The sequence below is a fragment of the Chionomys nivalis genome, chromosome 26 (genome assembly GCF_950005125.1).
Source record: "Chionomys nivalis chromosome 26, mChiNiv1.1, whole genome shotgun sequence".
Taxonomy (NCBI): Eukaryota; Metazoa; Chordata; class Mammalia; order Rodentia; family Cricetidae; genus Chionomys; species Chionomys nivalis.
The window spans coordinates 17,700,015-17,714,117 of NC_080111.1; the positions used below are offsets into that span (position 1 = coordinate 17,700,015).

The window sequence follows — 14,103 nt, forward strand, 5'->3', positions numbered from 1 at the left end:
GGGTAAGAAACCAGAATCTTTCTTCTCACAAGAGTCGGTTAAACGATGTATTTTGATATGTGAAACTTCCTCAAACAGCATAAGAATGAACATCCAATTTTGTCTGTATAAAATGTTTTCACAGCATAAGGGCAAGAAATGGCATGTTTAAAGTCCCTTAGCAAAGGACACTAACAAAGGCATTGGAGCAGTGGTTTCAATTCTTCCTTTGGGTTTCTAGTACTGTCGCTTTTTTTTTTTTTTTTTTTTTAATTTTGTTGATGCACGCCGAGTGTTACTGAGCCCCACCCAGGTACAAAGGAGCAGTGAAGCATATATTAAACTTAAAACAAACAAAACAAAAAACCCGATCAATTACAACTGTAAGCTACCCAGAGGGAAAAAAGTATAGAGCAGCATGATGTTCTGTAATATTAGATGGGTTATATATTCACTTTCTAGAGGCATTATAGTTTGGCTTGCATTTTCCTATCTTAACTGTACCAATGCCTGGTGTTTCTTTTTCATTTTTGCCAAGACGGTCTCAGATAGCCTATCTGGTTCTGGTATATGCACATATCCCAGAAATGCTTTCAGAGTTTGTTGTTTTGTGTTTTGTTTTTCACTCATCCACTCATTACTGAATCCTGTATACCTTTGTAAGTTACTTCTTGAAATAATTCCAATCAGTTAAGAAATACAGAGTCACAATTTTATAATGTTTGGGCCTTACTCTGGGATTTCAGAAAGCCTTAATTTAGTAAAGAGCTGCATTTACCAGAAGGCTGACATAATTTTAGACGTAACTGAGCACAGAAGGTAGGCACTGTCGACACTCAGTAGTTACTACAGAAAACTAAAACTAGTGCCTCTGTAACCAGACCCTTTAAGTCAAGGTCCATGCTGTGCCATTTGGCCAGCCGGATCCCGCTGGCTTTAGCAACCACCTCCGGCGTCCAGGAATGCGTCCACGTGACCTCTGGTGCAGGGCTCGGAGACAACCTGGCAGTGGTCCCAGGGCCCAGCTTGTGTGTTCAATCGCTGTGCTCACTTTATCAAGATGGCCTGGAGGCCCCGACGCCTCCGCCCGCGGGGCAGCGGGTGACGCGGGGTGTGACTTGGCTGCGGCGGTCCGGGACCGCGGCCAGCACCGAAGATGGCGAGGCGGCGCGCGCTCAGACGCTGCGTGCAGCTCTTAGCGCCCTCGGCGGAGCTGGAGCGGCGGGGCCGAGGGCGGAGGAGCGCGGGCGGAGGGCGTCTCGGCATCGCCCGCGGCTCCGGGGCGCGCTGGCCCCCGGGATTAGCGACCTCAGCTGGTGAGACGCCACGCCGGGCGCGCCCGACCGCCCTCGGCGCAAGGTGAGCCCATCCTTCGCCCCGCCCCTCGCGAGCTGGCTCCGCCCCTCCAGCCTTTACTCCACTCCGTTCCCCCTCTGACTCCGCCCCTAGGGATATGGCCCCGCCCCTCCAGCCTCGGCTTCATTCCGTTTCCCCAACCCCGCCCCTCGCGATCTGGCCCCGCCCCCTCCAACCTTTGCTCCACTCCGCCCCGCCCTCTGATCCGTCCCGCCTCTAACCCCGCCCTTCAGCCCCGCCCCCGGAATAGCCCCGCCCCCTGCGCTGCGCGCCACCGGGAAGCCTCCCTGCAGCTATCTTCGCCGGAGGTGGTTTCCGGGGCCGCGGTTCTCCTCGGCGGGTTCGCGCCTTCGTCGCGGTGTCGGTGTGGAGCAGCCTTTCCAGGGCTGTTTGGACATCTCGGAGTACAGCGGATTGCGATAGGTTTCCACTCCCGAAGTCCTGCCTCCTCCTGGGGATGCTGCACTTGTTAGTGGCAGGCTTCTTTTGAATTACCGCACCTCAGGAGTTGCGGCGCCTGCATCTCTGGAGCCGCTGGGGTGAAGAGCCACCGTGGTTTTAGTCGTCTAGGGGAGAGTAGCTGTATTTGGGATCTCAGATCTCGCCATTCCTGCATTCCAGGTTGCAGCTCTACGGTACGAATTCAAGTGGGGGGGTCTCTTCGTTTGGTTACACGTAAATGAATGGGGTCCACGACTTAGCAGAGCAACTTATTTCGGCTCCTTCTGTTTTAGTCATCTTCCTAAATCCATCCCCAAAGCATTCTTGCCTTTTTTTCCCCTTAGAGTAAATGTAACTTATTTAACCACAGAATGAACAAATGCAGGAGGCAGGATGGGGAAGGGTGGCGAGAGTCGATTTTTTTTCATTTTGTGCTTGCTTCTTCGATTACCGAAGGCGGTTCAGATGGTCTCCCCTTCCCAAGGAGCGCGGTATGACCCTGGTGGTATGAAAATACTTTCACTGTCTCCAGATGAACCTGGATGATGTGTGACACTCAGTCGGACCCAGAAAACGTTAAGGGAAAGACAACAGTCAAGAGTCTCTAAAGAGCCGGGGACTTTTTGTTTTGCCCTTACTGTAGGGTGCTTTATAAATTGTGACACCATGACTTGGGTACTTTTGACTTAGCATGAAGTCAGAAAGTCACTCTTGCGACACACACTGCTCTGTAAATTAAGAAATAATTTTTATCTTTATTAACAGTTGGAGGTGTAACAGTTCCGTTTCTGTTTTGTCACATTGGGTAGGAGTTAGTGGTTACAATATGGCTTAGAAAGAAGTTACATAATCTCAAAAGAATGATTATCTGGATCTTAAAGCAGTCTGTATTTTATTTTATTTTATTTTATTTATTTATTTATTTTTCTTTTTCTTTTTTTCGAGACAGGGTTTCTCTGTGGTTTTGGAGCCTGTCCTGGAACTAGCTCTTGTAGACCAGGCTGGTCTCGAACTCACAGAGATCCGCCTGCCTCTGTCTCGAAAAACCAAAAAAAAAAAAAAAATCAATTCCAGCGATTACCACTGTAAGGTTCAAGTAATCTTTCCTTCTAATTCCTACTTGTCTATAACTTAGTGCTTTACTTCACATGTTTTTTAATTTAGTAACTATTGATTATGTATTTATTTTATTAATTGATGATTATAACAGATTATATATATTCTTGGATGGCTCCAAGTATATATATATGTGTATATATATATATATATATATATATATATTAGACATATACAGTCTATTGCCAACTAACTAACAATATAAGATAATCATTTTTCAAGCTCTTTCAAGGTGCTTTAGGCCAACAACTCAGGTTCAGGTTAGACATCTGAAGCAGTCAAGTCAAGATAGCTCAGTACAGGTTACAACACTGCACCCTCAACTGGATTAAAAAGTTGGGAACAATCATTATCATTGGCTATGAAGGTGTAGGACTACAGTTAGATGGATCAGCATAATTCAGAAGTGTGATTGGAAAGCAATTCTTACTGCTGGGTGTGGGAGCACATGCCTGAAATCCCAGCATTTAGGATGCAGAGCCAGGCCCAGGGCTTGTGAGTAGGCAGCGAGGCTTGGTTACACAGATAGTTCCAGGCCCTCTTGGGATACTAGTAAAACTGTATGATAAAAAGAAAGGGGAGAAGGGAAGGGTGAATTTGGCTCAGCACATTAGACAACTCTTTCCGCTGTATCAGGGCAGGTTTTTGTGTTTATGGAGTTGGAACCTTCCCATATTAAGGAGTACCGACATACAAACAGTAAATGTCTGACAAATTCTGTTTGATTTTTGTAGTCTTCCTCAACTATATGAATAAATTTGTGAGGGTAAAGAGACACTTGGCTTTCTTGTTGTTATTAACAGTCCGTACACTGATTTTTGTCAGTTTTACTCAGCAGACCCCTGCCCTGTAGCTATTAGATGACCACAGTAATTTGTTTTGGAAGTTAACTTTCTGTGTTTGAAGTCCCTTTGCTTAACCTACAAAGACGTTTGTTCCCTTTCTCAGTGTGTGTCTTTAGCTTGCGTAGAGAGCTCATGGAAAGCTAAATTTCCTACTTCCACTGTAGTTAAAGTAACTAATAAAAGATTGAAGTATCTGACTTTAAATTCGTTTTTTCCTTTTAACTAAACAGAATCCCGAACACGATGTAGAACATGCTTTTTCCCTCCCCTGTACTGACCTTCTTCTGTGAGCGTTGCTCTAAGGATTTTTAGGTGACATCTAGTCTTGCTTATCTGAGGATAATTAAGGGGCTAGCATGGTTAATAGGCAGTCTAGACTCCTGGATAGATCCAGACTCTGGGAACACCATATGACTCTATGGTCTGACTGGCTCTGCCTGTAAAAAGGTCACACATGTGATGGCCATTATCATGGGATAGAGAGTCAAATGGGAAGAAACCCTGGAGAGTAGGGACTTGGTTCAATTTCTTTAGCTTGTAAGTCTACTTCTCTCCTAAAAGCTGAGCTTTTATGACATCTCAAACATGGGCTGTTACCATTTCACAGAGGTGATCTGCTTTAATGTTGTTGAGGGAATGTTGATTCCTTCAGCTTGGCTTGGTTTTCTATGTAAAAATTTTATCTGTTGTCTGTACATGTGTGCTGTTTGTAGCCTGTTGATTTTTAAATGGGATTAATGCTGATGCACGTACGTTGAGTATCCCTTCCAGTGAAGAATTTCACTTAATAAATTTTGATGTTCTCAGCAGCATGGTTATGCACAGCCTTGTAATTTCTTTTTGCATGGCCATTCAGGTATTTTCAACTCATGCTTTTAAGACAGCGTTTTACCTTCGATTTAGTGTAAGCGGCCACACTTGGTAAACTTTGTTGGCTACAAGGATGCATTTGTGTTGTGGAGGAGGAGGCGTCAGCATTGGAAGGACCAGGGCTTTGCAGAATTCGGGGCTCTCAATGTGAATAATAGGAAGTCCCCCCAAACTAAATACAGGCTCCCTGCCTGGAGATGTCTCTCTGTGGAAGGATAAAACACGGACTGAGCTTACGACATCTTTTTAAAGCAAGGACAGTATCTTCAGGGCACTGTGTACGTTCTCTTTTCATATACTGAAACACAGACTGTTATTACTAATTTGTTAAAATCGTTGATCTTCTGTTGATGGGTCTTCGTATAATTTAAACTCAGAACAATTAAGTAATTAAAGTAGTGTAATTTGAAAAGCATCTAAGATTAAAAGAGTATTTTTTCTTTTCTTAAAAATTTCTTTAATTTTATTGTATGTGCTTTGTTGTGAGGGTGTCAGATTCCCTGGAACTGAGTTACAGACAGGTGTGAGCTGCCATATGGGCGCTGGGAATAGAACCTGGGTCCTCTGGAAGGGCAGCCAGTGTTCTTAACCACTGAGCCATCTCTCTGGCCCCCGAGTAATTTTCTTTCAAGGAACTAGTGCTTAATGAGTGTCAATTAAGAGCTTCTTACTTTAAAAAAACAATCACATTATTGAAAGACAATAAGGTGAACCTTGTCTCTGTGTCAATACCGGTAACTCATGAGCTGTTGGTTCTATTAGATTTAGCTTAATTGGTGGAAAGCACAGACTTTGGGGTTTGATCAGCGTGGATTATCCCGAGAGTCAGCTCTTACTTGACTTTAAGCAAGCCATTGGTTGTTGTTTTGTAAGCTCTCCTAAACTTTCCCGTTATGGCAGTTGTATTGGGGCATTCTGGAAAGTTGTTTGAATATGTTTCTCCTCCACATGGAAGAAGTGGGAAACTGGTCTGTTTGGACAGTGTGTTTAGTACCATCCCTCAGTGTGGCCTCCAGACGGCTTCACATAGTAAGATGCAGGAGGATCCAGGAGTGATTTCCTTTCTCTTCAGCAGACTACAGGACCGGTCAGAACATGACCAGCATGGCCATCCCTTGCTGGAAGGCTGAAGATGGAGCTACTCAGCTGGTATTATACCCTAAGCAGAACAGGGGAGATTGGATTTTATGGTAGACTCTAACCTCCCAGCTGTTCCCCATGACTTTTTCGGTTAATAGAGTTTGTGGGAGTGGCCTCTGTTGACTTAAGTCTCTCTGTCCTTTACTTTCGCTTCCCTCTCTGATACCACAAGTGTTTGCTGAACACTCAGCACTTGTGAATTGCTGCTAGGCATTGTAACAAGCAATGTGAATTATTACTGATCTTTCCCAGCCCTCCATGGCTTGGTTCCCTGGGAGCAGAGCCAAATTAGAGACTCAAGTGAGCTGAATCTGAGTCTGTAACTTATCGAACTTTATAGGTGGCAAGGTGGCCTTTCTACTCTAGTACTAGGATTATGGCTTATGTAGGGCAGGGTGTGTGACTGTGGAAGAGGCCACTCGTGATAGGCACCCGCAAAGCTAGCCTGAATTCTAGCACTCCAGAGAGACCCGCGGGACTTTCCTAAGTGCCCGAACCCCTGAGTACAATTGTGGTCCCACCCTTCACATTCATCAGAACCAACCGTGGGTCCCCTTCTGAGTCTTCACTGGGTAGCCTCAGGCACAGTTTAAAAATCTTCAGTGGTGGTGGTGCACGCCTGTAATTCCAGCACTCGGGAGGCAGAAGCAGGTGGATCTCTGTGAGTTCGAGGCCAGCCTGGTCTACAGAGCTAGTTCTAGGATGCCAGGGCTACACAGAGAAACGCTATCTCCAAAAACAAATATCTCTACGGTTAATTCTGATGTGCAGTTGGCATTGAGAACCAGAGATGTAAGACTTTGTTCCTAGCTGGGCAGGAAGTAGTCTAAGAAAACTATCAGTCACTTGCTGATCGCGGTCCTTGGTTTTTGTTTTTTAAGATTTATTTACTATGTATATAGTGTTCTGCCTGCATGTACACCTGCAGGCCAGAAGAGGCACCAGAACACATTACAGATGGTTGTGAGCCACCATGTGGTTGCTGGGAACTGAACTCAGGACCTCAGGGAGAGTAGTCAGTGCCCTTAACCTCTGAACCACCTCTCCAGCCGCCTAAGATCCTTTCTTGACAACTTGGTTTGACCAATGAGAGGAGGTGGGATGTTCTGGGATAAGCAATCTTTGACTGAGGAGGCTAGACACTGAAATACTGTAGGGCATGATGTATCTAGAGTGAGCTGACCTCGCCTGGCTTCTGTGCTGTGGGAAGTGCTGGGTAACTGGTAGTGTCTGAAGTTTGCAGTCTTTGCTTTCAGGGGACGGTGAAGAGAGATGAAGGGAATGGTAGAGATTATTATTTTTCAAAACCAAGGGACTTTCAAGTGGTGCGGGATAATTGTTTGTATTATGTCAATCATGTTTTAAATAAATGCTGATTGGCCAGGCAGGAAGTATAGGCGGGTCAACCAGACAGGAAGTAGAGGTAGGGCGATGAGAACAGGAGAATTCTGGGAAGCAGGAAGCTCCCTCGGCAGTTCTGCCCAGATCACCGAAGAAGTAGGATGTGATCTGCCTCCCTGAAAAAGGTACTGAGCCATGTGGCTAACATAGATAAGAATAATGGGTTAATATAAGTTATAAGAGCTAATACGAAGCCTGAGCTAATGGGCCAATTGGTTTTATAACTTATGGAGACTTTTGTGTGATTTTCTTTGGGACCTCACAACTGTGGGAACCAGGCAGGACAGAAACCCCAACAAGCTGGCTCTCATGTTACATTCAAGGCTTGTGAATCCAGAAGGAGCTCTGGAGCTGGTGGGAGTCTTGGGTACGGTAGCCTTCTTACTTTCAAGATGTGTGTGAATTCCCAGAACACTAGGATATCTGTTATTCAGATGTAAAAGCGAAGACACATTCTAGAGCTGATTCCGTTTCTTTTATTTCTGCCATTGTCTTTAGTTCAAATATATCAGTGTTGGAGTGTAATAAAACAGTGGTTTGTAGTTACTGAAGATTTCCTGTGTGCCTGAGACTGGACTAAGAATTATGAAGCTAAAGCATAGAAAGGAATATGAAAATGGCTGTTTGTATGTATGTATTATGTATGCATGTAACTATGTATGTATGTAAGCATGTATGTATGTATGTATTCTTTTGGTTTTTCGAGATAGGATTTTTATGTGTAACAGCTCTGGCTGTCCTGGAACTCACTCTGTAGACCAGGCTGGTCTCGAACTCACAGAGATCCACCTGCCTCTGCCTCCTGAGTACTGGGATTGATTAAAGGTGTGCACTACCACCACCTGGCCGGTAGCCAATTCTTGGTAATTATGTTGTTTTAAAACATGCTTGTGTAGCTTACTACATGCTCCTCTCCCTGTTCATTGGCAGCGTGTACTGAGTTGAGCATATGGGTCTCTGCCTGTTTGAACCTCCTGGTTTATTGGTTGGCCTGAAACTGCCTGGGGGCCGCCTTCGGGTGCTTGGTCTGCGCTGAAGAGGCCTGGATGGTTGAGCAGGGTCTGACCTCAGCAGTGCCTTGGGCCTGGGCTCCTTGTAAAAATCTTTCCTGGTTATTGTAGTCGCTTTTTCTCTACCCCTTTCTTTTAAAGGATGCGACCCCTACGGCATCTTGAGCAGAGTGAGTCTGCCATTCGGTCACTTCAGAAAGTCAGCTCTGGGCTCCGGCAACCTTTAATAACCGTATGTTTTATATCCACCCTCCCGCTATGTCCAACACACACACACACACACACGCACACACACACACACACACGCACACCCCGAGTCCCGTGTTGGCAGACATTCAGGAGGCTATGAGTCCTTTCAGCATCACGGACCCCGTGTGTCACATGACCATCCGTGTGACCTACTTGCCGTGTAGGGTTTCTCACGGCTCTGTGAACCTGGGTCACTGGTGCTGGAAGTGCTTTATTCCGAAGACTACCGTGTTCCTCCTCCAAATCTCACCATCTATACACGACAGGTAGCAAGCCAGCGTCTGTATGGCTGTTTGGGGCTAGAGTGAAAGCTTCCCCCACCCCCTCCCCCTTCCCGTAGGACTTGGAAAACTAGATCTTAAGTCGTCATTCAGTGTTTGTTAAACACAACACGACAGGGTTTTAGCATGGTCGCTCTCTGGTTGTATCTTGTGTCAGGTTTGCCGTACAGCCTCCTCCGCAAGGTCTTCTTGTGCCCTGACAGACCACGGCCTATCTTTACCCCGTGACGTCCCACGCCCAGTGTCTGCTCTCAGGTAACAGTCCTCTGCCAAGCTCTTTCCAAAGTTGGCTCAGGAAAGTGGCTGCACAGAGAGCTTCCTCCCAGGCGTGGTGAAGTGGGGCGGGCTAGCTAGGGCAAGCACCAGCGAGAGGAGACAGGTGTTGGTAGCCGGAGCTGAGTCTTGGTGTAGCTAAAGGTCGTCGCAGAGATGGAAGGGACGTCTGCACTATGGCCCAGTCCTCTCGTTTTATAGGCGAATGAAAGCGAGCCAAGTTAGCTGACTTTTGACGCAGAGTTGGAGCACTAAGCCAAGTCAAATCGAGCTGCGCACTGCTGTCCTCTCATCCCTCGGGAGCTGCGCAGACACCGTGCTCCATTTCTTCTCGTGGGCTGCGATTGCATGGAAAGGTTTCTTTTGTTGTAGCCGTGACAGAGTCAGCGGAGGAAAGAACACACGTTTTGGAGCCATGCTTTGGTTAGGGCATTGCTTTAAGGAAAAGCGAAGAAGGGACCTTTAAGATCATTATCATATTTTGAGCTTGGTTCAGGGTTTCTCTGTGCTACAGTGCAGGTTGACCTGGAACTCACAGAGATCCACCTGCCTCCGCCTCCCAAGTGCTGGGATTAAAGGTGTGCGCTACCACCGCCCAGCTAAGTTGTTTGTATTTGTTTGTTTTTTTAAGTTTTATGTATTTGATGCACTTGAGTGTTTTGCCTGTGTGCATGTATGTGCACCACGTACATGTCTCCTGCTCGAAGAGGGTGTGGGAGCCCCTAGACCTGGAGTTGAGGATGGTCATGAATAGTGGCTGAGAACCACACCTGGGCCCTCTGTAAGAGCAATAGGTGCTCTTACTCCCAGGGGCTTTATTTTTAAGCTGTTGTTTATCTTGTTTGGTTGCTTCTAATTGTTATCAGATCCGTACTTTCTTACTTACACAAAAGGAAAAATATGTAGAGTCAGCTAGAGTGTTCATATGTTTTAGTGACGTAAAATCTTTTAATAGGCTGTGAAGTGACATTTGGGTCAATGTACTGAATTAGCCTTATAGCTAAGAATATCTAAAGCCTTTGTTAGTGTGCAGTCAGGACACCACTGTTGGGACCCCTGTTGTCAGGGCACCCATGGTCCTTGGCTCCTCTTGCGAAGAAAACGTGTTCTCAAATTTATATTCCAAAGAGTTGATTTATACTTTGCATTTATTCCTCTCAGAATTTACTATTGAATCTTACATACTTTTGCTTATTTTTTATGTCAGTTATTTGTCCAAGTATTTTTTGTCTATAACTAGATTAGAATTTTATGAGACAAATTTTAATTATTTTTAAATATGACCAAATACTATGATTTCCATAAAATGTAAGGAAGCAAATGTTTTCATAGTTTGTTACATAGAATTATTAAGGAAGAAACAGAAGAATCTCAACACATTTGTCTTATATTTTGAGACTGTCTTTCATCTGTGAAGCATCTCGATTAGGCAAAAATGGCATCTTTTTTCACTCTTTTACCAAATATAAATCCTAATACAGGTAATGACCTGTGTTTGTCTGGTACCTCAACATGCTAACCCATGGTGCCATTTGTTCATTTTAGTACTGCAAAGAGACTATCATGTTTAAACAAGGAGCCTGGGTTCTTGTCTCCTTTGTTAAGACAGACGTTTAGGTACATGTTATATGTGCACGTATTTAAGTGTATACTGTGCATGTATACTGATTCTGGTGTGTTTGAATATTGCTATGACTCACATAGGTGTGTTCCTACATGCTGTATAAACTTTCTATTTGCTTGGTTTTCCAGTAGCTTCTGAGCAAAACCGATTAAGCTGAAAGAACAAGTTAAAATGTGGCTGACAGATAATGCCGTGCTTTCTGGTTGGTCGCGTGGCGCAGGGAGAGCCCCGCACACAGAGCATTTCTCCGTTTTATACAGCGTAGCCGAGGTTTGGGCATATTTGCTGCACATCGACTTTCTCCGTACCCGTTGGGGTCTCTCCCGGCGTCTTCCTGAATCCAAGGATGGGGAGAGTTCGCTCGACTCTCCTGAAGTTCTTTATAGATATTTCAGAGAATGGGATGTTGGTATTTTTCTAACCTATGCTATCTAGCATTGTAGTAAAAAGACCCTTCTCTTCAAATCAAGTCAGGGTGAACAAACATAAAATTGTAAGTACGGCTTTATTCAGTGTGAGATACGAAAATATGGTTCTGGTATGTTCCAGATGTGACACCAACATTATTGTTGTGTGATAGTCACTCGGTGTTTATTAAATGTCTGTTGTAGGAACTCTAATCTGCTGCTTCATAATTTATGCGAGCGTTGAAGCCCCAAACATAGGTTGTACTGTTGTGATTTTTTTTCATATGCGGGTGTTGAAGCCCCAAACATATGTTGTACTGTTGTGATTGTTTTTCAAACTTCTCAGATGATAAAGCAGTACATTCAGTTCTTGGGAGTAGGCATGCCTTAAATGTCAAATGTACGAGGCATTTCTGAAGTAAAGAATTTTTGTTTTTAGAAGGCATTTTACCATCTGTGCAGTTATTGAAGTAAAATATTTGTCCTTGGCCGGCTTCTCTTCACCAAATGTCAGGGTTCAGACCTCCCTTTGGTCGGAGATGTGGGGGCTGAGTCCTAGTATTGGATAGGCAATTAATATTCAGTGTACTTGTGTTTCCTGTATGAAACTGTCGTCTTTTTGTAGCAGGTTTGTGTTTGAAGAGCTCAAATACAGAGCTTTTCAACACACACAGCTCAGGTCTAGCTTTCTTGTCCTTCCACCCGGTGTTTAATGATGCTCTTTGCGCGACTGTTGCTATAGACACGAGCAGCGTGACGAGAGGCTGGTGATGGTGAGGGAGAGGCCCTCCCCACATGACTCAGCTCCTAAGCTGGCTTTGTGTGTCTCCGTGGTGCTGGGCACAGATTGTCATTTCCACACAGACTGGATGGCCTCTCTGGATGTGGCCTCCAATAGCATCATTCTAGATGGTCGTGGGTTAGTCCTGTCCATCCTCTTCACTCTCCGGCGGAGACCTGCCTGCGTGTGGTGACGTCACAGGCAGTCCTGTGACTGCCCATCTTCATGCAGTCCCTTTCCCATCCCACAGATGCAGACAGTCATACGTGGCGTCCCGGTGGGGGCACTGTCTTCTCGAGGCAGGAACGAACACAGCCGAGGCACACAGGCCAAGGGCTGGTGTTAGAGGCAGAAGGGACACAAGCAGCCAGAACCCTAAGCCTTTCTGAACCGTCCTGCTGACTTTTGCGGGTGAAGCCTTGGAGGCCTTTCTCTTTGGTTTTGTTTGCATGAGATTTGCCTATAAAGACCACCCCTGAAGACTGCATGTGTGTGTTTGTGTAGGAGTCATGGGAGGTGTAACGTGGGAATGGTCGTTTTGTATGCAGACCCATTCTATAGATTGATTGGGGAAGCCTAAGGATCAGAAGCAGGAAAAGGAGCCGACACTGGGGAAACTGTTGTCTAGGGAACAAGCATCACTCAGTGTCTCTCTCCTCTTTTACCCTCCAGACCCCTCTGCTCTCACCGCCATTCTGAGCAGCCTTAGAGCAGCCTGGATCCTGCCATTGCCCACCGCCTTTTGGGGGCATGGACTTGTCTACTTGGAGTCTTGCTTCCCTGTGATGCCAATGTTTCAAACCCAGCAGCTCAGAAGTCCGCTTTTACTGGGCTTCTGCCGGGTCTGACTCCTTCCACTTCACGACCCCATCCCCAAGCTTCCAAAACTTCCAGCCATCCAAATGTCGTCACATCTTCCTGATTTCCGCTTCTTTATTGGCTTGACTCTAGGATTTATTTTAATGATTTTTCTTCTTGGCTGTTGTCTCATCTATTGATTGAGTTATCTGCTTTTGAGTACATAAATTAAAAACTGGAGATTGGCCAGGCGGTGGTGGCACACACCTTTAATCCCAGCAGTTGGGAGGCAGAGGCAGGCGGATCTCTGTGAGTTCGAGGCCAGCCTGGTCTACAAGAGCTAGTTCCAGGACAGGCTCAAAAGTGACAGAGAAACCCTGTCTCAAAAAACAAAAACAAAAAGCCCACTGGATTTTAGGGCTTCCTGACAGCCTTAATTTAAATGAAAGTTGGTGCTTGGCTGTTAGTGGCTTCTTTTTTCTACTTAGTAATCCAGGTCTCCGGCTCTAGGGTTAGGTTGCCTTTCTTCCCCTTCCCCTCCTCCTCCCCTCCCCCTCCCCTCCCCTCCCCTCTCTCCCTCCCTTCCTTCCTTTCTTCCAAGAAGGGTCTCTCATGTAGCTTTGGTTGTCTTGGAACTTGTTATGTAGAGCAGGCTGGTTTTGAACTCACAAAGAGCTGTCTGTTTCTGCCTCCTGAGTGTTGGGATTAAAGGTGTGTGCCACCACTGCCTGGCTTCTAAAAGACCCTTTTTAAGCATCTTCAGTGTCTGTGGTTGCCCACAGTATAGACAGCCTTCCTGATGTGGCCGTTCAGGTGGAGGGTGGCATCCTCCTCTGAATAAACCTTTCTTGGTTTGTATATCCTGCCTCCATGGGACTGCTAAATGTCGTTCCCCCCAAACCTTATTTTGCTGTTGTTTTCTGGTCTTTGAAGCAAAATGCTTGTTTTTCTTTTTCCCTTTTCACTGTATTTTACAGCCATGCCAAAATTTAATTAGTAAGTACAGTTACAATCCGTGTCTATATTAAAAGGTGTGTAAATACAGAGACATGTAAGTATATATGTAACGAGTGCGTGTATATATCACAGGAGCTACTCATTATCACGGAAGGGTGCATGAGGTCTGTCTGCACAATAACCTACACTTATCTACACTCACGGCCTCATCTGATAAATGAACTGAACTTTAGTGGAGGGCCACTGCCTTTGTGAAGGCTTCGGGCTAGGCTTAACTTTGAAGACATAAAAAGTGAGTCTGTGAGAACTGAGGCCCTTCCCCCAGGACACTAAGCCTTAGAACAGAAGGAATTTCGATGTTTGGTAAGTTAACCAGCCTCGAGAAAAAAGAATGAGCATTCGTGTGTACCAAGCACTTAATGTACGTTATATCATGTCATCCTCTGAACCTCCACAGGGTAGGTGATGATCTTATAGGTGAGAAAATGGAGCATTAGAAAGGTTGTTTTGCTAGGAAGCCTGTGAGCCCCTCTCACGGCCAGGCATGTCCCGGAGAGGCGTCTGGGCAACAGTGT

The 14,103-nt window shown here is 45.5% G+C and overlaps 1 protein-coding gene across 2 annotated transcripts in view; it reads left to right on the forward strand.

The window, feature by feature from the left end:
• Positions 1-1,134: 1,134 nt before the first annotated feature.
• The window catches only part of Napepld (N-acyl phosphatidylethanolamine phospholipase D), a 35,863-nt gene continuing 22,894 nt past the window's right edge, over positions 1,135-14,103 (forward strand). The window contains exon 1 of one of the 2 annotated variants that reach the window (XM_057758831.1): positions 1,135-1,338. In XM_057758831.1, the coding sequence (XP_057614814.1) occupies positions 1,136-1,338 (203 nt within the window). In that variant the 5' untranslated portion in view covers position 1,135. Of the gene's footprint in view, positions 1,339-1,599; positions 1,971-14,103 lie in introns of those variants that run through there. The other variant, XM_057758832.1, reaches the window with a different exon arrangement.